A 25560-nucleotide genomic window follows, 5' to 3' on the forward strand; every position below is an offset into this window, starting at 1 on the left:
GTTCCAAGTTGTTAGCGGACACAAAGCAAGGAGCGAGTTAGTAGAGACCCGGGGCGCGCCGTCCGCCGGGAGCAGGTTAGCGGGCATCCCCTGCCGAGTCCAGGGCGCGGAATGCCGAGGAGGAGCTGGTGGAGCCCGGAGTTAGTACGAGGACAGCGGCGGCCAGGCGGGAGGTTTAGAAGAGCCGCGGGACAGAGGCGGGCGCAGGCGGCCGGGCGCTCTTACCCCGTTGCTCTGGGTGGACTGCACGGACTGCTCGCTGGCCGAGGAGCACGTGCTCATGCGGTCCGCATCCTTGCCAGGGGCCGCGTGGCGCCGTGCCTGCCGCTGCAGGGAGTCGCTGTCCCCCGGGAAGGTGAAGGAGCCGGGCCGGCTGGCAGGGGAGGCAGGCACGGAGCTCCAGAAGGAGCCCCCCTTCTGCAGGGGGCTGCTGGGGGGCAAGGGCTCCTTGCCGAACGGAGAGGGGGACGCGGTGGCGGCGGCCAGAGGTGAGTGCAGGGGCGAGGGGGCCCCGGGCCTGGCCTTGCCCAGCGGCAGGGGGCCCGGGCCGCTCCGCGGTGCCTCCTTGGCGGCTCCGTCCTGTGGCAGCACGCCCCCGGACGACTTCCGGGGGCTCTCCAGCACCTTCATCTTGGGGATCGGCTCGGTGTCTCGCTCGGGACCGTCGGGCTCGCTGCTGGGGGGCGCCCTGCCAGGCGGGCCGGCGCTGGCCTCCGGGGCGGGGCTGCGGCTGGGAGGAGGCGGTGGCGGGCCCGGGGTGCACGTACCTGACATCTTGTCTGCCTCTGCCTGGCTCGAGGCTGCAGAGGAGACCAGCACGGGGGAGTGGTGTCTGACGGGCTGGGGAATCCGGGAGGGTCTACTTCTGCTCGAGCTGCCGCTGCCGCCGCCACCGGGGCCGCCCCCACTGCCGCTGTGGTTGCTGCCGCCGCCCCCGCCGCTGGGGGCCCCGCTGCTGCCCCCGCCCCCGCCGCTGCCGCCGCCCCCGCTGTGGTTCCTCTGATATTCGATGGGTGATGTCAAGGCTGCAAGGCACAGGAGAGACTCCGTCAGGGCACCGTCACACGGGCGAAGGGGAGGAGGGGGCACAATGACCCGAAAGGAAGGGCTGGCTTAGTGCCCCAGGCTCACGTCACCTGGGGGTGTCCACCATCACCCAGTCACCCGGATCCGGGAACACCCACCCATCCTCCAGGGAGCGGGCTGGCTCCACCCACCAGGGAAGGAAAAGGAAAAGGTCTTGGATTTAACTGTTGTGTGCTTAGTCGCTCAGCCGCATCTCATTCTTGCCAGCTCACGGACTGTAACCCACCAGGCTCCTCTGTCCGTGGGATTCTCTAGGCAAGAGTACTGTTAAGTATGAACGAGTTAAACTGGTTCTATCAAGGGCGGTCTGCAGGTCTCAGGGAGAACGACAGGTGAATGGGGAGCAGTCTGGAGGAGAGGTTTCCTGCCCAGAACACTGAGCACAGCCTAAACATTTCCACCTCAGGGGAAAAGGAGAAGAATCAGCCCCGGGCATCCCTGCAACAGTCAGGGTCCCCAGGAGGCCCAGGGCTGCTGGGGAGACTCAACTGGGGCTCCACAGGTACCATCTGGTTCCCACAGGCCAAGGCGGTATTAAGGACTACCTTGGAGAAGGCGCTCCACAAACCCTGGGGGGGTCATGAAGCTGTCCTGTCTCTGGGCTTAGTGAGTTAGCTATGTCATTGTCTGTTGGAAGATGCAGGCAACATGCCTGGTAAGATACATGGGAACACTGACACAAGCCTTTGAGTGGGGCATGGCAACCCACTCCAGGATTCTCGCCTGGAGAATTCCAAGGACAGAGACTGACAGGCTACAGTCCATGGGGTTGCAAAAAGTGGGACATGCTGAGTGCCGAAGCACAGCACAGCAACACAAATCCTTGCAGAGCTAAAGAAAACCTCTGTGATGCTGGACAGTCAGATGTAGCCCCTTCCTGCCTGGGAGACTTCGGGCTGGTGTGGAGGAGTATCCTGGAGCCAAACGACCTGTGATGTGATAAAGCCGTGTGGGCCGCAGCCCTGCATGGGACTAAGGGGAGGGAGTAGTGGGCCCTGCTCCAGTCCTGACCTCCATCCACCCTTGAGAGCAGCGTCCTCAGCATCTCTGGGCTGAGAGTCCAGGGGTGAATGGCATGGCCCACTCATGCCTGTGATTCAGGAGGCAGCTCAGTTCATTTTAAAGATGGTCTAAGTTTAGAGGTTTCCCAACAGTTACATGTTGCGGACTGGCATTCAGTGAAGCACTCAAAAACAACACATTTAAAGAGATCTGCATTCACTGACAGCCACGGGAGCGGAACTATTCTTCCCATGCATGGGAACCGTCCCCCTAATCCCCCTAGCCCCAGCCATCCAGTTGTAACTGCACACACAAGAAACGCTCCGTCAACAGTCTGGATGGGAGCCTGGGGTTAACACTCAGATGATTACCCCAGGCCAAAAGTGCCACGCGACCTTGGCCTTTCTCGCGCAGTGCCTGTGCTCCTGGCTCCTGAATGTCACTCGAGCTGTGGGGGTGGTTTTATGTGACAGAGAGATTACAATGTCCGGTTGGACCGGGCCGTAGACACAGAACATGGACATGGAGAAAAGGACAAAAAAAGGACAGCAGTGCGTATCTAGTTCTCGCTGAATTTTTGATGCTCTTCAGTAACTGCCAAATTAAAACCAGAGTCGAGGCGGTGGCCCTAAGGAGAAGCGAGCAGGTTCAGGTCAGGGACACAAAAAGTCTAACTGTCTGCAACGTCAGGTCGGCGCCGCGGTCTCTATCCTTGTGAAGGCCTTTCTCTGGGGTGTCGCACCTCACTATTGTCCTGGGTCGTACTGTATTATTATGGTATTTCTCCTCTCTAATCAGCTGTGTCATAGAAGCGGTCAGGAAAAGATGCCTTGTTTTTAATACGGAGGGCAGTCTAGAGGTACCATGTGGCGGAACATAAATTTTAGAGTTGCACACAAGAATGTCTCCAACATCTCCGGCCAATTCCGTCTGCTGCCTTAGTCATTCTCACGCATTCCTTTCCCAGGATGGGCTCTGGGGTGCACATGCCATGGGAGACCGTGGGACAAAATGAACTGGACAGCGGGAAGGGGCTCACCGCCAAGAGCCAGATGGCTGCTCTGCGTCCCTACTCTGCCACCAGCATCATATGGAACCTGGAGCAGATTACAAATCCACTTTGTGCCTCAGCTTCCCCATCTATGAAGTGGGAATGCTATCGGGACTTGCTGCTTCAGGTCACTGGGAAGATGAATGAAGCACTGGTGGGCAGTGCTCGGTATAGTGTCTGGTCCACAGTAACTGCTCAGAGTCCTGTCACTACTGTGTGTCACACATACAATATGTCACACATATTGTTGTATGTGACAGGAGAGAGATGAGAAGTAAAAATGTGTGCGTTAGGGAAAGTAACCACACACATTACCGTTTAAAAAATTGCGCTGGTTTTCTAAAATCTGGTTGATTTCATGGATCCACGTCTGCCGGACACTTGGACTGGATGAGTGCAGGATGAAGGTCTCCACCACGTCACCCGTCCGCGATGTCAGAGCGAACTTACAGGGATCATTTTCCACGTTTTCCTCCAGGCAAAGGCAGCTCACCTTAAAAAAAAAAAAAAAAAGAAAAAGAAAAAGCATTATTCACAATGGCCGAAAGGCAGAAGCAAACCAAGTTTCCATCAACAGATGGATGAATAATCAAACGTGGTCTGTATACACAGTGGACTATTATACAGCCTTTAAAAAGGAAGGACATTCTGTCACAGGCTACACCACAGGTGAGCCTGGAGGCCACTGAGCTACATGAAATGAGCCAGTGGAAGAAAGTCCAGCACTGTGATGACTCCCTTTGGATGAGGCACTTAGAGTATTGTTTAATGATGATGGAGCTCTACTTTTATAAGATGAAGAGTCCTGGAAATAGATGGTGGTGATGGTTGGCTGACAAGTGTGAACGTACGTAACACCAGAGGGCTGGACACTGACAAACAGTTAAGATGGTAAATTGTATGTGTCGGGAAAGCCCCCTGGAGAGGGGAATGGCTACCCACTCCAGTATTCTTGCCTGGAGAATTTCATGGACAGGAGGAGCCTGGTGGGCTACAGTCCATGGGGTTGCAAAGGGTATGCCATGACTGAGCAACTAACATTTCACTATGAAACAAACAAACAAACAAACAGAAGCACAAAGTGCAAGTGCAAAGTAACGCTCCTCTTGGGTCAAAACTGAAACTGCCACTCTTTGGCTGGGCTGCCCTTTTTACCACCTCTAAAATTAGTATCTCGAAGCTTTTTAATGATTCTTTTAACTCAGGTCTATGGGGATCACCAGGAATTTAACGAGTAGCTTCAACAATTAACTAGAAATGTTAATCTGCTGGGACCTGGGGTCTCCTCATCTCACTCTTGGTTTGTTCCTTTATAGGACTCAGGGCCATTTGCAGTCTTGTCTTTTTCTTCTGTCACAGAGCAAGCCACCCCGGGGCAAAGACTGCCTGCCTTGTCCAGCCCTACGGCCCCCTGCCTGGTTCTGAGTGCAGAGAAGATTCTTGCTGAATGGAGAAGAGAAAAAGGTAAGCTATCCTCTCGAAATCCATGCCTCTGAACTTGAATAATTCACATGGTCCTAGAGAAGGTGGAGCCAAAAAAACTAGCAAAGGTGAGGCCTTCTCACCGTGGTAAAAATGAACGCTGTAGCCACACGCCCCCCATCAGCCACTGGGGAACTCAGACAGCAGAGGATGGAGTGAATTTAAAGGGTGTGAAAAGTATTAGAAAATTCTCTAAATATTTAATAAAGATCAGAATTTGTTGCTATTCAGTCTCTATGTAGTGTCTGACTCTTTGAGACCCCATGGACAGCAGCCCACGCCAGGCTTCCCTGTCCTTCACCATCTCCTGGAGCTTGCTCAAACTCCTGTCCACTGAGCTGGTGATGCCATCCAACCACCTCATCCTCTGTTGCCCTCTTCTCCTGCCTTCAATCTTTCCCACCATCAGGATCTTTTTCAATGAGTCAGCTCTTCACATCAAGGTGGCCAAAGTATTGGAGCTTCAGCTTCAGTCCTTCCAAAGAATAGTCAGGGTTGATTTCCTTTAAGATTGACTGGTTTGATCTCCTTGCAGTACACAGGACTCTCAAGAGTCTTCTCCAACACTATAGTTCAAAAGCATCAATTTTTCAGCACTCAGCCTTCTTTATGGTCCAACTCTCACATCCATACATGACTACTAGAAAAACCATACCTTTAACTCTACGAACCTTAGTTGGCAAAATAATGTCTCTGCTTTTTTAATATGCTGTTTAGGTTTGTTAGAGCCTTTCTTCCAAGGAGCAGGAATGATTGGGACATGTCATCATTAAAAAGGACACATTTTTTCAGTGTACCGGGTATATGCATTAGTGCTTGAGAAAACAGGCAAACATGAGCTACCTTGATACTGTTCTTGAACAGGAATCCTGGCATGGAGAAGCCCTTTTTTTTATCCAGCGGCTCACTGAAAATGACGATCTGCTCGAAGAGGAACACCCGCCTCTCTTTGCAGCGAGGCAGCAGCCCTGTGTCCTGGTCCGTGACCAAGAACGTGTCCTGCAGGAGCAGCTTGCCCTGGGCCACGATCTTACCCTGGAATGTGGAGAAGGGTGCAGAGGAACAGGAGAAGAAAACATTGCATTCAAAGTTAAGACACTGGAAATTTTGTTTTCTTTAGTTTTCCTCCCACAGAATGATGTATTTTCTTGTATTAATTTATGGAGTGTAACATTTCTTTTAGTATAATAACGTCTTAGAGCTAAACAGAAAAATCATCTAAATAAAATCCTTGCCAGCTCTTGTGTAACCCCTGGCCTCAGTTACAGTCAGAGACTGAAAGTGGATGGAAGGGTGTAGTTCGCAGCGGAAGAGTACTTCTCAAGGGGCGGTCCACGGCCACGTGCCGCTAGCACCCTGGGTGGGACCTGCTCACAGATGCTCAGGAGCCCTCCAGGAGAGCCCATCTGTGTGTGTGTGTGTGTTTTTTCCGAGAACTCCAGCACCAGCATGTTAAACTAAACCCACTCCTCTAGCGAAACAGTAAGCAAGAAAAAGAAAAACTCCCGTCTCCTTACTCGACAATCAAACTGGGGGAAAAAAAAAGGATTCTGGGCTCTGGACATCCTCATGCTAGTAGGTAGTACGTAATCTGAGTGGTCTGGCAACTCAGAGAGAAGTCTGTGACTAACGGGGAGCCCAGGGACCTGGAGTCAGGCTCCTGGGGCTGACAGATGATCTAGATGGACGGGCCCCTGCTCATCGTGCCGGGGAAGGAGGCTCACTCCTCCGCAGCAGAGGGTCCTGGAGACAGAGCAGAGGCCTGCCTGCTCCTGCCATGAGGCGCTGGGCTTTGAGCAGAGGAAGGTCCCCCCCAAAAGCAAATTAGATGCACCCAGATAAGCTGAAACATAGTATCACTCAGGTTGAGGGACAGTGAGAGAAGACAGCAAACCAAGCAGAAAGGACCGGCTTTCTGCAGGTGGAGGTCAAGCATCCCAGACACAGCAGCAAGTTTAAAGAGGAGCCACATTACGTCGAAGCCTTGTAGCCTCCCGACGTTCATCATGTCGTTGCAGCGCTTCGGGACGACGCACATGACCTCCACGGCTCTCTGCAGGGTGGGCGGAGGTGGGGAGCAGAGTGAGCCTTCAGTTCCTGGGGCCAGGCTGGAGCACTAACCCTCCAATCCCCCACCTTGTTCAGTTCCTCCCCTGCCCGCCCACGAGTGGACAGAGGGCATGCCCAGGGGGCTCGGGAGACCCCCCCAACCCCACCAGAGACAAGCTGCTTCAGAGACGCACCCAGCGGGGTGTCAGTACCTCTAGTTCTGATGTATCCAGGCTGGCCTTTTTGGAATACTTGAGGAAGTCCTGTAGGAGGAAAACAGACAGAAGGGCATGACAAGGGTAATGGTCACACAGCAGTCCCCTTTCCGATCAGCCACGATGCCAGCCACTGGGCCAGCCTCGTTTTTCTCTCCCAGGAACACAAAGATAAGGTATCCCCAGGCGGACTTCAAGCCACAGGAGCGCAAAGTCAGGGCCAACTGATCTAAGCAGGTCGTGGTTCCTGTTTCACCCCAAGATAGGCGCTCATCTCTCTTTACCTCCAGGTTCTAAGTTTTATGTGTGAAGGGATCTCGCCACCTCCAACAGTCACTTTTACCATGGAAAATGGCTTGACTTTGTCTTCAGGGGTGCTGAGGAATTTGAATCACTCAAGGGCGGTTGCTGAGCCCACAGAGAGGAACTGGCAGGGACTAAACGTTTAATCTGAAGCCCCAAGGAGACAGAAAACCTGTAAGTGGGTAAAGTATTCAAGATCCGTGGTGGGGAGAAAAAGCTCACTTTCACGGATGTTTTGCGTCAGAACCTGATGTAAATGAAAAATTGAGAGAACAGTATAAGGGCTCGCCTTAAGTTTTAAAAAAACTTACTTGGAAATATTGGAAATCAGAAACAACAAGACTGCTTCATATTTTTTTTTTACAGAAAAGATGCTCATCACCTGCCCAGCCCTCTGGTCCCCCTGCCGATGCTCATCACCGGCCCAGCCCTCGGGCCCCTGCCGATGCTCACCACCGGCCCAGCCCTCGGGCCCCTCGGAGCGGGCTCGGGCCGGCGGAGCCTCACCTTCAGCAGCAGCTGGTACTTCGTGATCCTCTGCACGGGTTTGATCAGCAAGTCCGTGAGCTGCAGCCTGTGGCCCAGGCGCTGCTTTAAGTCCTGGGGTTTTGGAGGAGGAAGGAAAGGACTCGAGTGTTGTCTTTTATTCAGTTAGTTATTCTGTTTGACATAACAATTTTATTGTCCATCTAGAAGGAAAACCTTTTCTGTTTTATGAAACCTAAAACCAGTGCTTAACAATCTAGACATCTGAAGAGACTAGCAAGCACAGAAGGTTGAACGTGATTCGTAAGATGTGCTTATTGTTAGTCATTTGAAATTTAAACTTAAGAATTATTGGGGCTTAAACAATTTCGCACCCCTGAAAGACATCACTTATATGTGGAATCTAAAATATGATACAAATGAACTTATTTACAAGACAGAAACAGAGTAGTCAGAGAAGACAAATCCATGATTACAAAGGGGACGGGGGTGAGGGGACGGATAAATTCAGAGCCTGGACCAGCAGAGACACACCACGATATACAACATAAATAATAAGGCGGCTCTGTATAGCACAGGGAACCACACTCAATAACCAGCAATAAATCACAGTGGAAAAGAACACATGCACATATACAGGTATGTACATATGTATAGCTAAATCACCCCCACTGTATACCAGAAACCAATACAACACTTCGAATCAACTATACTGAATGCTGCCTTTTAAAAGGCACTTTCCAGTCCCTGTAACTCAGAAATGCTAACTACATGGTAGGAGAGATGATGAGAAAAGAGGCCACACTGCACACGGCCTGCCAGTGCTGTGCCACCGCTCGCATTTCAGCTTTCTGAGCTGTTTTTCAGAGCATCTTCTATGCTTGCCTAAAAAGGCCTTTTTTTCAATTGCTTACTTTTATTGATACAAATATTTCATTTCTAGGCTAAAAGTTTAGATCGTGAATTATCCTGCATGTGAAAATGAGCCCTAGTTTGAAATTGATTTTAAAACCTGATTTTTTTTAAGGTTACTCATTTTTTAAAAAGTAATTCTGTTTACTTATTTTGGGTGTGCTGGGGTTTCGCTGCTGCTCAGGCTTCTCTCTAGCTCTGGTGAGCGGGCACTACTCTCCCGTGGCAGCGCGTGGCCTGCTCGTGCCATCCAGTGCACGGATGTCTTGCTGCGGAGCACGGACCGAGGGTGCCTGGGCTCCAGAGCACAGACTCAACAGCTGTGGCTCCCGGGCTTAGTTGCTCCTCGGCATGTGGCATCTTCCCGGGCCAGGGATCGAACTGGTGTCTCCCGCACTGGCAGGCAGATTCTTTACCACTGAGCCACCAGGGAAGCCCCAAGCCCCTGACTTTAGCCGTGACCCCAGTGCTCTGAATGCTGAGGGATGTGATCACAGGTTGAATTTATACTCACTTCTCTGGTTTACAAGAAAGAAATACAAGTTCAGGACTCTTATAACTGAGGCTAGTTTCTTGACGATTGCTTAATCTCATGGGAAACGAATTTTTGGAAATCAACTGTAACCAATGATTCAGAACTGCTTTGTAACTGAGTCTTACCTCAAAAAAGGTGTCAATGTATTCTGAGACAATGTGTTCAGACTTTGGTTTATTTTGGCAATAAACTATGTACATGTGCAACCTTCTCTCCTAGGAAAGGAAGGCAAACAGGTGGGTTAGAACACAGGAAGCACGTGCAGGGTGTCAGCGCATTCGGAAAGCAACTGTTCTCTCGAGAAAACCGCATGGTTAGGCTCTTGGGAGCACATCCCAGGTTCCTGATGCTGGCTCCAAAAACAGCCCTTCTTTGTCTTTCCCTCAGATATATCAAACCCCACGCTTTACCTGGGAAAACACCAGGGGCGGGGAAAGCACGCAGTTCTTGGTATTAAACCAAGAATCGCTTTCCCACCTTCAAATCCTGCCAGTGGCTCCGGGAAGCCTTTTTTTTTTTTTTTTGCACGAGGTTAGAAAAAGCTCTTTAGTCTTAAATACTGAAGGCAGTCTTAAATACTGGGCCATGACTTCCTGCACTGACCCTCAAAGTGTGCTGTACACACCCCTGGGGTCCTGAAGGCCTCCTGGGGACCCATCAGGTCAAACTATTTTCAAATAATACTAAGTTGTCACCCTCTCCTTTTCATCTGCAGTGATGTGCAAAACCGGTGGTGGGAGAAACTGTTGGCATTTTAGCAAGTATCCCTCACCACGGCACACACCAGCTTCAGCTAAGACTGTCCTTGATGAACTGATAAAAATTCATTGTATTAAGACTCAACCACGGGCTATACGCCTTTCTAACCTTCCTGTGATAAGACTCGGGTCCTGGTGACACGCCTGCCTCGTGTGACAGCAGGCGCAGCAGCGCCCTCGTGTGGCTGAGCCATGAGCTGAACCAGCTGCTTGTTTTTACTTAAAAGCCTCAAGGACTATAATTACTTATGCGTGGGTATCTGCTAGACCCTTTCCTGAACATGGATAAAATAAGCCTGTTGTTTCAAGGCAAACAACCTGCAATGTCTATTAATAATGAAAAATGAAGCTTTCAAGCAAAAAATTAACATTTTGGAGAATGTGGATCTGCCATCTTGAACTTGACCATGAAAACGAAAGTGAAAGTCACTCAGTCTTTGCGACCCCAGGGACTATACAGTCCATGGAATTCTCCAGGCCACAATACTGGAGTGGGTAGCCTTTCCCTTCTCCAGGGAATCTTCCCAACCCAGGGATCAAACCCAGGTTTCCCACACTGTAGGCTGATTCTTTACCAGCTGAGCTACCAGAACTTGACAATACTTAAAAGATTTTTGTGAAGAGATGGGTGGTGATATGAACAAATCTGAGTTTTTCGGCAGCGGGGATACTGTTAATTGAAATAGTTCACCATCTGGAAGATCTGTCTCAATCAGTGGGTCAGGGTTTTCCAAAAGACCAATACAGGATGTCAGGAGCTGGTGCAGAAGGGAAAGTGTCTTTAACAGCAAGATGGCTCTAAGGCTTTCAGGGCAACAGAAGTGAGGTCACCAATGGGTTTTCAGATTCCATATTGCAACTAACCTTTAAGAAATTCTCACTTGAGTTTTGGTGCAGTATCTCAGAAAACTGTCTATAAATTATCTGAAAAGGCTATTAAAATACTCATTCCTTTCTAACCAAATATCTATGTGAGGACAGATTTTTTTCCCCCCATAAATTTTAACTAAAAAACATATCACAGTAGGTTCAATACAGAAACAAGATATAAACATGCATCTGTCTTCTATTAAGCCAGACATTAAGGAGATGTGCAAAAATACAAAAGCTCTGGTCACTTTGAAAATATAGTAATTTTCCCTAAAAACCAAACCAAACCAAAAATGCCCCTTTATTCTTAATGTGCTTATTGAATTAATTTGTTTGTCTTATTGCCACAGCATGCAGCATGTGGGATCTTAGTTAACCAACTAGGGATGGAACCCACATCCCCTGCAGTGGAAGCATGGAGTCTTCACCGCTGGACTGCCGGCAGGTTCCAACACGCGTACCTTAGATTTACAAATATTTGGTTACTACATTAAACCTGCACATCTAGGTGCATCACTATCTGCACCAGCACTTCTTTGCCCAAAGATGTTTCCAAATGGTCCTGCTGCTGGTCTGGCTCTGGTTCCCTGCGGACCATCTTGGCCTGTTTGTGAGCTAAACAGCCAACCCGGGCCAGCTGACTGGGAAAGCAGACCGTTCGCATGTAGAAGAGCAGTGGGGGATTTGAATCCAACCAGCTGACACTGTACGGTTTGATTTCATTCTCAATATAAGCATTTCTGTAAACTGCCAGTGAGTTCTCCTTTCATCTGACAAGCCAATTACTAAATATGACAATACAGAAGAGAATATAAATAATGCTTCTGTACTTACATGTTTAACAAAAAGGGATCCTAGTTTTTCCGGATCTTCAAGGCACTTCTCCAACTCTCCTAAAAAAAAGCTGCAACGAAAGGAGAAATATTAGAACCATCTCCGATTTGGCCTTCTAATTTTAGACTGAGGTTTAAATTTTCAAAATACTCTGTTTTGACATTAGCAATCTGGAAGCGTAAAGTATATGTTTAGCCAATACAACGAACACTAAACGTTTTGTTAGGACAGAAAGCAGAAAGAGATACAATTTACAACAGTTTAAAAAGGTTAAGTCAGAGCAAGGCACCTCTTGACTGGCAACCTTCCCTTCCTCTGGAAAGTCCACATTTCTGTTTCATTTTTTAAAATGACTCAAATAATAAAATCTCATCTGAATATGGGGTAAAAAAAAATGCTTCAAAGCAGTTGGTCATTTTTCTTTATCTTGGTCTGCATACCTGTGAATTTCATATTCTTTCCATGGTCATTTTTAAGAGGCTCAAATCTGAATGTAATCTGTGACAGCTTTGAGGTTTTCTTTAAAAAATTAAAGTTTTCTCAAATATTATCAAAATCAACTTCTAGGTTGCAAATATTAGGTCCGTTAAGATAAAATTGGGGTTCCCAGGTGGTGCAGTGATAAAAAATCTGCCTGCCAATGCAGGAGACACAAGAGATGCAGGTTCAATAGCTGGGTCGGGAAGATCCCCTGGACAAGAAAGTGGCACCCACTCCAGTACTCTTGCTGGGAAATTCCATGGACAGAGGGGCCTGCTGCGCTACAGTCTATGGGGATACAGGAGAGTTGGACATGACTGGGCACACAGCATACACACAAGATCAAAAGTAGGTATAACCATAGAAACAAAACAAAACGGACGACCGCTCTTCACTTTGTCTGGACTAGAGCTGTTGGTGAGATGTATGCCCACCTTAGCTCTCACTTCCATATGTTGATATTTGTAGCTTGGATTTTCCTGACCTGCAAGCCAGCACACCAATGAATGCCATGTTGAACTGCCTTGCATTTGAGGATGCAATATCCTCTAGTTCTGCACATATCATGCAGACACCGTATCTCCAGGGGCAATTTCTCTGTCTGGTCATCCCAGCAGCTTGGCGCTGTTTCCCCTTTTCTGTCATAGCTTAAGAACCAGCCTTGGGACCAGAGGACTAGATAATGGCACCAACTATACCTTTAAAAAGTTGGTTTCACTACAGATCAGGACAGGTGTGGCAAGGTACTGGAATCAGATTTGATTTTCATGGGCAACCGTGTCTACTTTACCCATGAATGCTGACTTGAAAAATAACTCTTTCATGGTAATTTGTATTTATTACAGAGGTGGCTGCAATTTTAACTACAAACACTCATCAAGGCTTACTCTATGCAGGTATTGTTCAAAGTGCTTTACGTGTGTGTATTAACTCAGTCACTCCATAAAAACCCCACGAGGAGGGTAACACAGTGACCCAAATGAAGGATGGAGGCAGACAGCTCAGGGTCAGGACCAGACTATGAACCCAGATGGTCAGACTCTGTACCCAGGCCTCCAGCCCCACCTTCCCCCAACGCCCTGGGCCCCTGGATGGACCAGCATGAAGAAGGTAAGGGACTTCCTCGTGCCATGAAACGCAACCGGAAAATTCCTCAGCAAAGCAGTACTTCCTCTGCAACAGCTGCCTGCACGAGGCTATACAGGTAGTGAAATGAAATGAATCAACAAATGTCCTCTCCCACCCCTGACAAGCCTGTGATGCAGCTCAGCAGTGATCACACACTGCCCACGGTCGGGCACGGGGTGTATTTTACGTACTCTCTGTGCCAGTCGTAAATCTGATGGATGTTGCCAAACACAATCTTGTCTTTGCCTTTCATGTCATCAGGAACACCATCTTCTTTCATAAGTGCCATGTAGCCCTAAAAGTAAATATTTAAAGATAAGGTTATTTCATTGAACATGTTTGAATTAAGCAGTGGTTTACTGACTGAGTCACAGAGGACAAAGCAGACATACGCACTGTCTCCTAAACCAACTATTTAAGAACAAAAGCCTTTTGAGAAATACGTCCTTAACTGGCCCGTGAAAATACAGTCACATTCATTGCCATGACTTTCTCTCCCTGAACTGTTTAGCACTCAAAGATCAAAACTCTTCTGAGGAACTGGAAAGTTTAAATAAATGTAAATGATTTCATAAAACAAATCATCTTGTCAGCTTGTAAATATTAAATTTTTGGCATGAAGCTTATTTCCTCTGTTCTTAGTACTGATCTGATATAAACAGATTTTCTTTTCTTTTTGGATTATCTACATAATTTGTTAAATAAGGATTTAATAATATACTTTCCATAAATTGATTTCTAACCCCAGCTAGTTAACTATGTTGCTAAAATGTGGTTTAAAACTTCTATATAACTCAGATGGGATTCAGCCTATACAGGAGGCTCTGAAGTTACTGCTGGAGTGATGACGGATATGTCATGCATGTTTAATCTTTTGTTATGCAATTAACTGTAATAGCTATTACTCTTCATGGAATGTCCACCCAAAAAGTATTGCCTTGTACATATTTGCAAAGCTGAAAGAATAAATGGTAAAGTTTTATTTTACAAAAATAGCTTTTTGATCAGTTGAGTTTACTAATATGATGATGCCCTGAACTTAATGTAGGGACAAGGCCAGAGATGACTCTTGATTTCGGATGAAAGGCAGTGGCTTTGCTATGGTTACAAATTGCAGAGTAACTTCTGGTCAGTGAAATGGTGACATATTCGTTCTGTGAAAACTACAAGCAAATGGCCTGGGGTGGCAGCCACTGACCAAGCTCCACACCCAAGGGGGATTCAGGATGTAACTGAATCCAGAGCTGGTCACACTGACTTTTCAACCACAGATACCCTCATTTCCATGGTGATGCCCACCCTCTTATAAAATAATCAAAGGCCAGATTTCCATACCAGAAATTCTTTTTTTTGGAGATAACATTTATAAACTTAAACTATATTAAAAAAGGAGACTCTGTCAAGATGCACTGTTCAAAAGAGAAGTCTTTAAAAGTTATTAAGATTAAGATATTTGGCTAAATTTTATTTTTCAGAAATATTTTGTTGGTCGTTTTACTGTTTTGTTTTAGTCAAACATGTTTTCAAGGCTTTTGAGAAGCTATCAGCATTCGACTGTCCAAATGAACACCCTTCTGACAAGCCTCAGAGCTAGCTGATAGAGGTTATTTATCTCTGAAAGTACACACCTCCACCACACAGCCGAGGTCCCGCACATAGTCACGCTCTGTCTCCACTAATTCTTGTAAAACGTAGCTGAAAAAAGGGAGGGACAAAACAGTGTTTACAATCCACAATCTAAGGAATTTTCTGATGAAACTCTCACACTTTTTCTTTCATCAGGTCGGATTCTGCAGGGGCTGTGAAGTAACCTAACAAACTTGCACTTTGGGTCCCCAACCACTAACAAGTTCACGTGGGTGACCCACAGGGACTGCAGAGGTCACAAAGGACCTCCCGTTCGGGGTGCACTCCTGTCACCGGACTCTGACCGTGTGGACGATGACTAAGAGAAGCCAGGACACAACTCTGCTATGAAGCCAAGACATTAAAGGAAGCCGGTCTTCTGCTGCTTTGTGCTTTAACGCTTGAGTCATTTTGAGCTTTTCTGGATATACAAAAGAAATTTAACTCAGATGTTTAAAGCCTTGCGTCTGAACACATCATTCAGAAATGTTCCTTTCAGTAAGGATCAGTAACCGTTTAAAGCCACTTAGATAACAGAAGACAATCACTTGATTAGTTATGGCTGCTGCTGCTCAGTCACTTCAGTCGTGTCCGACTCTGTGCGACCCCACAGACGGCAGCCTACTAGGCTCCTCTGTCCCTGGGATTCTCCAGGCAAGAACACTGGAGTGAGTTGCCATTTCCTTCTCCAATGCAGGAAAGTGAAAAGTGAAAGTGAAGTCGCTCAGTCGTGCCTGACTCTTAGCGACCCCATAGACTGCAGCCTACCAGGCTCCTCTGTCCATGGGATTTTCCAAGCCAAGAGTATTGGAGTGGGCTGCCATTAGTTATGGCAAACCACCTCAATTGACCTGTAAAAGTTAATTGGCTGATTGGTTTGTTTTTTCATTCAACCAGCACCTCCTATGCACCTGAAGTCACTCTAGATACTGGGATACAGGATCAATCAAACCAAATCTCTGTGTTCATGCAGCTGGGAAATTTCTTCCTCTTCTCCAAATATAATTTTAAGCCTTTTGTAATATTTTTCAGGACTTTTTAACTGAAACCGAAAAATTCTACCATGAAGGTATGTTTCGTGTTTCTGGGACTGCATTTAATTCTACGCTGCCTTCTTTCTTCTTTACTACTGTGTGGGTAACGGGGCTGCCCAGGTGGCGCAGTCATAATGAATCCACCTGCCAATGCAGGAGACACAAGAGCAGCAGGTTCAATCCCTGGGTCAGGAAGATCCCCTGGAGGAGGAAATGGCAATCCACTTCAGTGTTCTTGCCTGGGAAATCCCATGGACAGAGAAGCCTGGCGGGCTACCATCTGTGAGGCCGCAGAGAGTCGGACACGACTAAGCACCAGAGCACACATGCACGTATATACTGGAAAGTACAGCAGTTTCTCACCAGCAGTGACAGAAGAGATTCTCCTACCACTCTTATTCCCAAATAAAGTACAATGCAGAAATAAAAGAGTGAGAGCTGCGGCTATGCCTCACCGCACCCTCCTGAGGCTCTGAACACTTTGCAAACACACGTACGAGTGGCGCACGTGGTAAAGAACCCGCCTGCCAAACGCAGAAGACTCGCAAGAGGCTCAGGTTCGATCCCTGGGTCGGGAAGATCCCCTGGAGGAGGGCAGACAACCCACTCCAGTTTTCTTGCCTGGAGAATCCCATGGACAGAGGAGCCTGGTGGGCTACAGTCCATGGGGTCACAAAGAGTCTGACATGACTGAAGCGACTTAGCAGGGCACGCTCGTCTAACTGCTCAGCGAAGAGACCCTGGGTCTCCTCCTGCGACTCTGAGAGGACCGGGCCACAGTTCTGAAGATGGCAGGGCCAGCAGGGGAGCCCCCGAGCGCTGACAACTAGAACACTGGGGTCTTACTGGCGTCTCTTTAAAGAGCTGGATTTCCTCTCTTCCATCTCATCGATGGGTGAGGAGGAGGACAGCAGGGAGTTGTCTGAAGGGTTGAAGGAGGGGCTGCTGCTGTCCCCCTGGTCGACGAGGAGCGAGCTGGGACGATCTTCCAGAGCCTGGAAAAAATCAGAGCAACAATCATGCCTCCCACCTACATCGCCCAGGAGGCTGAAATTAGGACCAGGAGGTCTCCTACGTCAGAATACACAGCAGGCCTAGCCTGTGACACCGCAGAACCTATGGGTGTAAAGTCACAAGAGTGTTTAACAACAAAAGCCCCAGCATTCATTAAAGACTGAGTAAGAGGGAAGTCAGAACGCTAAGTGCAGTGAATTTATGTCTATTAATATATTCTGTTCCTAGTTACCAAATAATTAGGAACAAAACATTTGGTTCACATCACAGACTGCACCCATTTCAAATCTGGTCATTTTCTGTTCAGTTACATTCCTGCCCCATGAAAGCACAACCATTTCAGAAGCGTGTGCAGTCACCTCCGTTTGGGCTGGGACACCCCGACACACTGCCCACACTCCCTGCTGGTGACTACGCAGCAGCATCAGCAAACCTGTATTTTAATTTAAAGAATCAATTTGTTTCTTGACTATCCGTGAAGCCTTGACTCATGCTTCCATGCACATAACTCATGCGGCTAAAATTCATCTCCATTTCTGTGACCCTCACAACTTCTTTCTTCTATAGGAAGTGGTTGTCATGCTGGCCTCAATTACTTGTCCACAACTCTGTCCCTCACTGGATTTTAGTTCCTGCAGGTGACGTTTTCATTGTTGAGATCCACCTGAGAACCTCGAATAAATCCGTGAAATGACTACTGGTGACTTTTTCCCCTGGGTTAGTGTGGCCAGAATCAGCAAATGATTACTTTCTTATTGGTATGTATTAATTTTCTTTCTTAATCAGAATTCACCAAGTTTCTAGGGGTACAAGTGACTGTTCTTTCTTTAATTGAAATATACACGGTTTACTATGCTGTGTTAATTACAGGTATCCAGCAAAGTGACTCAGTTACACATATATGTATGTTTTACACATGCACATACTTGTAAGAATCTGAAAAAGGATATATGTATACCATTTTTCAGATTCTTTTCCACTATAGGTTACTACAAGATACTGAATATAGATTCCTGTGCTATACAATAGGTCCTTGTTGTTTATCTGTTTTATATACAGTAGTGTATATCTGTTAATCCCGAACTCCTAATTTATCCCTCTCTCACCTTCCCCCTTTGGTAATCACAAATTTGTTTTCCATGTCTGTGAGTCTGTTTTGTAAATAAGCTCATCTGTATCATTTTTATCAAGTTCCATATGTAAGTGCTGTCATATGATACTCGTTTCTCTGACTTACTTCACTCTGTATGACAATCTCTAGGTCCATCCATGTCGCTGCAAATAGCATTATTTCCTTCGTTTTCAATGGCTGAGTAACAGTCCATCGTGTGTGTGTGTGTGGGTATACATACCCATCCACCCACACCCACACATACATGTGTGTGTGTATATATCTTCTTTATCTATTCATCTGTCAATGGACACTTGGGTTGCTTCTATGTCTGGTCTATTGTAAACGTTGCTATGAACATTAGAGGGCATGTATCTTTTCAATTAAGAGCTTTCATCTTTGTTGGATACATGCCCAGGAGCTGGACTGCTGGGTCATATGGTAGCTCTATTTTTTTTTTTAAAACCTCCATACTGTTCTCCATAGTGGCTGTACCAAATTACATTCCCACCAATAGTGTAGGAAGGTTCCCTTTTCTCCCTCTCCAGCATTATTTGTTGACTTTTTGATGATGGCTATTCTGAATGGGGTGAGGTCACACTCAGTATAGTTTTGATTTCTACTTGTCTAATGATTAGCGAGGCTGAGCATCCTTTCACGTGCCCGTGGCCCATCTGTATGTCTTCTTTGGAGAAATGTCTATCTAGGTCTTCTACTCATTTTTTGATTGGGTTATTTTTTGATATTGAGCTGAATGAGCTGTTTGTATATTTTGGAGACCAATCCCTTGTCAGTTCACATCATTTGCCAATAGATGACAGTTCTTCTGAAACTCCCACAGTGACATAGCTGGACATATAGATGATCAAGAGCTATTTAAGCAATGTAACTGGGGAAAATGTGATGCACTTCTCTTCAAACAAAAAGCCTGATACAAATTACAAGAACACTTAATATTTCCTACCAAATTAAAACCTCTAATACTTGTCCTGTTTCCCGTAAGAGTGACAGGCTGAAGCTGGTGTCATCACTAAGTGCAGCTTTGAGGACACCAAGTCTGTTCCTGCAATCTTGTTCATCAAAACCATCAGATCAGATCAGGTTGATCAGTCGTGTCCTACTCTTTGCGACCCCATGAATCGCAGCACGCCAGGCCTCCCTGTCCATCACCGACTCCCGGAGTTCACTGAGACTCACGTCCATCAAGTCAGTGATGCCATCCAGCCATCTCATCCTCTGTCCCCTTCTCCTCCTGCCCCCAATCCCTCCCAGCATCAGAGTCTTTTCCAATGAGTCAACTCTTCGCATGAGGTGGCCAAAGTACTGGAGTTTCAGCATCATTCCTTCCAAAGAAATCCCAGGGCTGATCTCCTTCAGAATGGACTGGTTGGATCTCCTTGCAGTCCAAGGGACTCTCTCAAGAGTCTTCTCCAACACCACAGTTCAAAACCATCAATTCTTCAGCGCTCAGCCTTCTTCACCGTCTAACTCTCACATCCATACATGACCACTGGAAAAACCATAGCCTTGACTAGATGGACCTTTGTTGGCAAAGTAATGTCTCTGCTTTTGAATATGCTATCTAGGTTGGTCATAACTTTCCTTCCAAGGAGTAAGCCATGGAGCTGTGCAAACACACCAACTTCTGCTCTCAGTGAATGAAAAGATAGTTAAGGAACAGGGCTCGGTGAGGAAATAGCATTCTTAACTAAACAGCTCTTGACCTCGACTGGAAGCACATGTGCAGCAGCCGGGCCGGGCCGGGTCCACGCGTGCGGGTCCCGGAGGCCGATCTCGGACAGGAGGTTGGAGGATGCGTGGCGGGAGCAGCAGTGCTGTCTGCTGCCCGGATGTGCGAGGAAACAGCTGAAGCTCGTTAGATTTAATGATGGTCACTTCAACGGTGAGGAGAGAGACAGGAAAGAAAGGTTGTAGAGGGCCCTTCACACAGAAGAGGGCTGGGGAGGCACCCGACTTCATGGACACCCGTGAAGGCCCCTCTGGACCCGGCAGCTGCATCCATGGAGCGTGGAGATGCCCCAGAGGTCGTGGACACATTTGTGCTGTCCACTCCCAGCCGCCCAACGGCCCCTTCTGGCAACTGTGCTCGAGTAAAGCGGCAGGAGCGCTGTCCCAGAACGGAAATCTGATTTGGATGAATTAGTTGTGGGTTCAGTGGGTTTTTGTGGGTAGGTTCTTATCAACTTTCCCTATTCCTTAAATGAAAAGAGAGTATCTATGTAGACCTAACTCTTCAGAGGGCTTTCTGGGTGCCTCAGTGGTAAATAACCTGCCCACCTAATGCAGGAGATGCAAGAGACACAGGTGTGATCCCTGGGTTGGGGAGATCCCCTGGAGAAGGAAACGGCAACCCACTCCAGTATTCCTGCCTGGAGAATCCTATGGGCAGAGGGGCCTGGCGGTCCATGAAGTCCCAAACATTTGGACACGACCAACCAGTCCATTTTGAAGGAGATCAGCCCTGGGATTTCTTTGGAAGGAATGATGCTGAAGCTGAAACTCCAGTACTTTGGCCACCTCACGTGAAGAGTTGACTCACTGGAAAAGACTCTGATGCTGGGAGGGATTGGGGGCAGGAGGAGAAGGGGATGACAGAGGATGAGACGGCTGGATGGCATCACCGACTCGATGGACATGAGTCTGGACGTGAACTCTGGGAGCTGGTGATGGACAGGGAGGCCTGGTGTGCTGCGATTCATGGGGTCATAAAGAGTCGGACACGACTGAGCGACTGAACTGAACTGAGCAGAAGCACACGCAGCTTCTCTGAGGTTAATGTTGGTAAACTGTATTTTCTTAAGAAACTGCCCATTTCATCCTAGGTTTTCAAATTTACTTTCAAAGAGGTGAAAGAGGTAACGTGTCATGATTATTTCAATTCTCGCTGATCTTTTCTTTATAGATTCTTATTTTGTGAATCTGGTTTTTTTTTTTTTGCAAAGGTTACCTGAAGTCTGTATGCTTTGAAAAAACAAATCTTAGGTGTTATTTATTATTCCCTTTTTCTGTTTTTCCAACTCATTAATTTCTGTTTTTAGTTCTGTGAATTCAGTCCTTCTGCTTTTTTCCAAAAACAAATTGTACTGTTCTATTATCTTGAGTCAGATGTTTGTTTCACTTATTCTCATTCTTTCTTGGGTTTCTCTTTATATTCAGATCAACGAAGAGAAGAAAGCCCCGAAGTCAGCTGCAGTCCCTGAGGCTGTTGGCTGCGGTCGCCCCCCACCCACACTCAGGAAGCCCACGCTGGCCTGATCAGGAATGTGGAGTGGAGAGAAGTGAATTTCAGGGAAGGGCTTGCAGGGTGAGGAGAGCCAGCTCCTTGAACACAGATGGCACAACGGCAGGACACCTTCTCCCGTCACCTCCCCAGTCCACTGCACACACGGCTTTGGGGGGCTAACAATTCAGCGTTTCAATCTGATTGCAAAGTAACGACAGCCTAAGAGATCGCCCGCAGGAAAACAAATGCGGGGTGACATGGCTCCCGTGAGCTGTGCAGGAGTAACTCAGAGTCATGGGGAGCAGATGGCGGGAAGGAGGGTGTTCAGATGATTCACCAGCAGTTTTATCGGCAAAAGCAGTTCTCATTTGAGGATTAGTCACAGGAAACCAAGGCAGAGCTATGTTTCCCTTGAGCCAGAAAAAGAGGGCGGAGTCTAGATTACATTCCATGGAGAATGAAGGAGCAGCGAGTCCACCATAAAAAGCACAAATGTGGTTCTCCAATGGGGAGGGAAGGCACAAGTTGAGTGTTCGGGTGGAGGGAGCTCGGCTGGAGCTTATCAAACAGCACTCGGTTTACAAACCCCACCTTCCAGCTGAGAGGTGGAAGCAGACAGTAGGAGAATCTGAACCTACATCTCTGATTCCAAATTCACGCCCTCTCCACCCTGCCAACAGCTTTACGCCCATTCACTTCGAAGAGTTGTGAGTAGTAGAAATAACTCAACTTCAACCGATAGAGTTTAATTCTTCAAAACTAAAAAGGGGTAATAAACCATTACAAGCTGAGAGACACGCATAGAACTTCTCTCCATCTGAATTTATGACACGTCAACCTCAACCCACTCACAATGGAATCCCTTCAAACAGCTGCAGAACAATGACTAGCAGGTTGACAGAGTGCTGTCTCATAACATTCCTTGGGGGAACAATTTCAATTAGACAAGCATGACTTTAATGATCCTATAACTGTTGTGTATAAATGGCTGTTTCTAAAATGTTTAGGGATGCCTGAAAACTCAATTCAGTATTATTTGAGCATCTTTTTAGACCATTAATCAACTTGTTTCTCAAACAGCCAGCCAGGATGTGGCTAAGCTCCATTCATACTGACATGATCCCAAATTTCTGACCAAGTGGAGTTAAGTTCTTGACTTCTCTACCAAGTCCTTGTAGTCTTTCTGTCTAATGGCCTGTCTAACCTCAAAGCTCACCACCACCCGGCTGGGGGTGGGGGCCAATACCTGTCAGTCTGGATTCTGGATGTAATTTCCATTTGACCGAAACAACCAGCCTCATCAGCAGCTGCTTAGGGGTGGGTGGGAGAAGAAACTGAGTGTTTTTATATATATATATATATATATATATATATGAACATAGTACCTAGTTAGTACTAGCTTTGGAAGATAAATTTCTAACTTTAAAGAAGTATAGTTAGCCCGTGAACAATGCAGGGTTTGGGACACTGGTCCTCTGTACGTGGTCCCTCAGTATCTGCGGTTCCACGTCTGCGGATTAACCCACTGCACACTATGCTGTCTCTAGTATTCACTGTTGAACTTCTTCATAAGTGGACCTGTGAAATCCAAACTTGGGCTATTTAAGGGTCAACTGTATTTCCTTTTATCTAGCAATTCCAGTGCTAAAAATTTACCCTATAAGTATACTTACATGTAATTATAATCACACATGTAATTAGCATGAATATTTATGCAAAAATAAACGCTGCAGTCCATGGGGTCACAAAGAGTCGGACACGACTGTGTGACTGAACAATTAACAGAAATGAAAATTAAAAACGATAAATCTATACACACACACACACACACATATATATAATGAATTTACTTAAATAAATTATAGTAAACCTCTGTCCCTTATCAGCTGGTCAAGTTTTTATACTCTGTGTGCCTTGGTTTTCTCGTCTGTAAAATGAGAATACGGCAGTGTGTGCCCCACTCATAGAGCTGTTGAGGGGAGTACACAGAGAGAACGTTGGGAGGGAAGCATATCAAACTGCTCCACGGTGGTTACTCTGGAGAATGGAGTGTGGGAGAGGCTGCGGGCTCTTATTTTAGGAGTAGTGAGTTTTAAAAGATGTAGTAAGGTAGTAGGTATACGAGTCTAAAAAGCTGTTACCATTACTGGTTTTTCTATTTCACAGGAAAACTTAAGAAACAGAAATCTACTGATTTGAATCAGTCAGAAACAATGCATACCTAACTTCAAAGAATCAACATCCGATTTGGGGCTTTTATTAAATGAAGCCATGCTGACCCAACTAGAGACATGGGGTCACTAAGAGAATAAAGCCCTGACACAGCAACACAAACCCTTCTCCCTCCTACACTGCAGACCCCAGTGAAGGATCGCAGAGGCAGCCAGACCCCAGTGGCACCTGCGATACCAACGACCCACGAGAATGGAACTGACCACACTGGCTATGACGATGCCAGCACTGCAGACCATGTGGGTCAGGAAAGGGCTGACCATGGCTCCTGGGAGGTCCCTCTAAGCCCCTGGAATGTCCTGCCTGATGAAGTCTGTCTACCTGGGGGTTCTGGCCTCAGATAGACAATCTATATACTCACTGAGTGACTTCTGGTGGGGGCTTTGGGTCATGTGCTATCTTGATCTCCAGAGGAGCAGGGGATGGGGTGAGCCATGTGAGGGGTCAACCTTGTGTATGTGATGGAGCCCAAATAAAAACTCTGACCACCGAGGCTGGAGAGTGGGGTTGGGGGGGTGGGGTGGGCGGTGGTGGCCCTTATTGGTGTTACCCTGCAGGTATCATCACACACAGTGCGACGCTGGGAGAGGCTAGCATTGGGCACGTAACTCCATGGGGAAAGGACAAGGGTGGCCTGAACGTGAGCGTCCCGGACCTGCCCCTGTACATCTTCCCTGGCTGACCTTCACCTCCATCCTTTCACAGTAATGAACTGCAACCGTGGCTTCGCTAAGTTCTGTGAGTCTTCAAGCCAATTATGAACCTGAGGATCCGTCCTGCAGACTAGAGACCCACCTGTGAGGTCACCCCCCTCCACCCCCGCACCCCAATGCTCCATGAGCCACGTCCAGCCCTGAGGCCTGAGCCCCTAGGAAATCTTACCATCTTGCTTTTCACGAGTTCCTCGATTGCACTGACAAGCTCGGCTGCGCTCGGCGTTTCGGAGCTGGTGGGGCGGACTAATAACCGAGAAGAGGCCTAGAGAGGAAGTTGAGAAAAAGAGAGGGGGGAGGGGGATGCCTCATGTTAGTCACTGGACAGACGGAAAATTCTCCTGCAAGCTCAGCCTCTTTTTAAAAGTAATTCCAGACCAAAAGACCACGAGTTTGTCTTTGTTTGCATTTATTTAAAGCCATCTTTTAAAATTTACAATATTCTGACATGAAACACTAAATAAGACCTGTCTGGGATACATGTGGAAAGCAGACAGAGTCTGGTTTTAATCTGCAGCCATGTCCCATCAGAATGTTTCTCAAAGAGGTGACTGGGCATGGGGGAGGATTCTAACTCTTTTTTCAACTGCTGGCTAGGCTACTGGCTAAGGAGGGAAAGACGGAGATCAACAGAAGAGTGACAGGCTTAAGGGCTAGTGAATGAATCCTTCAAGGAGTCGGGAACCAAAAACAGGATACTAAAAATGGCTCTACTGTGCAGATGGGGTTCAAAGAAAGAAGGAAGGAAAGCAAAGGAGCCGGGAGCACTGGCCAGACAGGGAGGAGGGGGACAAGCTCACCATTTTCTGTGCCATCCATTTCCCCAGATTAGTGCAGAGGACAGGAGCTCTGTGGCCTCACAAGCTATCGGATGCCATTTACGGCTAGAGTCGGGGTGTACAGGGCGGACAGGTAAGGGGTCTGCGGGAGGGGCTACTGAGCTCAAGTTTCAGTAATTAGCAAACACGCTGTGTTTGCGGATTACTCGCACCGTTAATTTACTGGAAACTAGAAGAGGGGTGTAATATGAACCTTGCTTCATATTAAGGACAGCAGAGATGCATGCAACACACGGCTAGCTGTCCTAACGATGCATGGCTCACGGCAGACACATACGGATCTAAACGTTTACAACGAGGCAGTTACAATGTGGATCCAGATATGCACTTGGCAAAACAAATGTTGGCTTGGTCTAATGAAATCTGGAAGATGAGGTGAAGAAAAGAAGGGAAAAAAAAATTCAAATGGAGAGGTAAGGAAACTGAGCCAGAACAGACACAGAACACAAGTCAACATAATGCTGCAGTGAAAGTTTACAAAAAGAGAGAACAGAACAAAACAAAATATTAGTCACAAGATAATATACGCTCTGGGAACATCACTATCGATTTTTGT

At 47.2% G+C, this 25560-nt stretch overlaps 1 protein-coding gene across 4 annotated transcripts in view; it reads right to left on the reverse strand.

Moving 5' to 3' along the window:
• Positions 1–25560, reverse strand: part of TRIO (trio Rho guanine nucleotide exchange factor) — a 363874-nt gene that overhangs the window by 17221 nt on the left and 321093 nt on the right. For all 4 annotated transcript variants that reach the window (XM_070357707.1, XM_070357708.1, XM_070357709.1 and 1 more), the window contains exons 37-48: positions 24335–24430; positions 16698–16846; positions 14820–14886; positions 13383–13486; positions 11584–11653; positions 9247–9336; positions 7696–7788; positions 6883–6933; positions 6597–6674; positions 5465–5656; positions 3455–3632; positions 226–1025 (exon numbers count right to left, since the gene is read on the reverse strand). In XM_070357707.1, coding sequence (XP_070213808.1) covers positions 226–1025; positions 3455–3632; positions 5465–5656; positions 6597–6674; positions 6883–6933; positions 7696–7788; positions 9247–9336; positions 11584–11653; positions 13383–13486; positions 14820–14886; positions 16698–16846; positions 24335–24430 — 1968 coding nt within the window. The remainder of the gene's footprint in view (positions 1–225; positions 1026–3454; positions 3633–5464; positions 5657–6596; positions 6675–6882; positions 6934–7695; positions 7789–9246; positions 9337–11583; positions 11654–13382; positions 13487–14819; positions 14887–16697; positions 16847–24334; positions 24431–25560) is intronic.

This window comes from Bos mutus, chromosome 20, assembly GCF_027580195.1.
Source record: "Bos mutus isolate GX-2022 chromosome 20, NWIPB_WYAK_1.1, whole genome shotgun sequence".
Lineage (NCBI taxonomy): Eukaryota > Metazoa > Chordata > Mammalia > Artiodactyla > Bovidae > Bos > Bos mutus.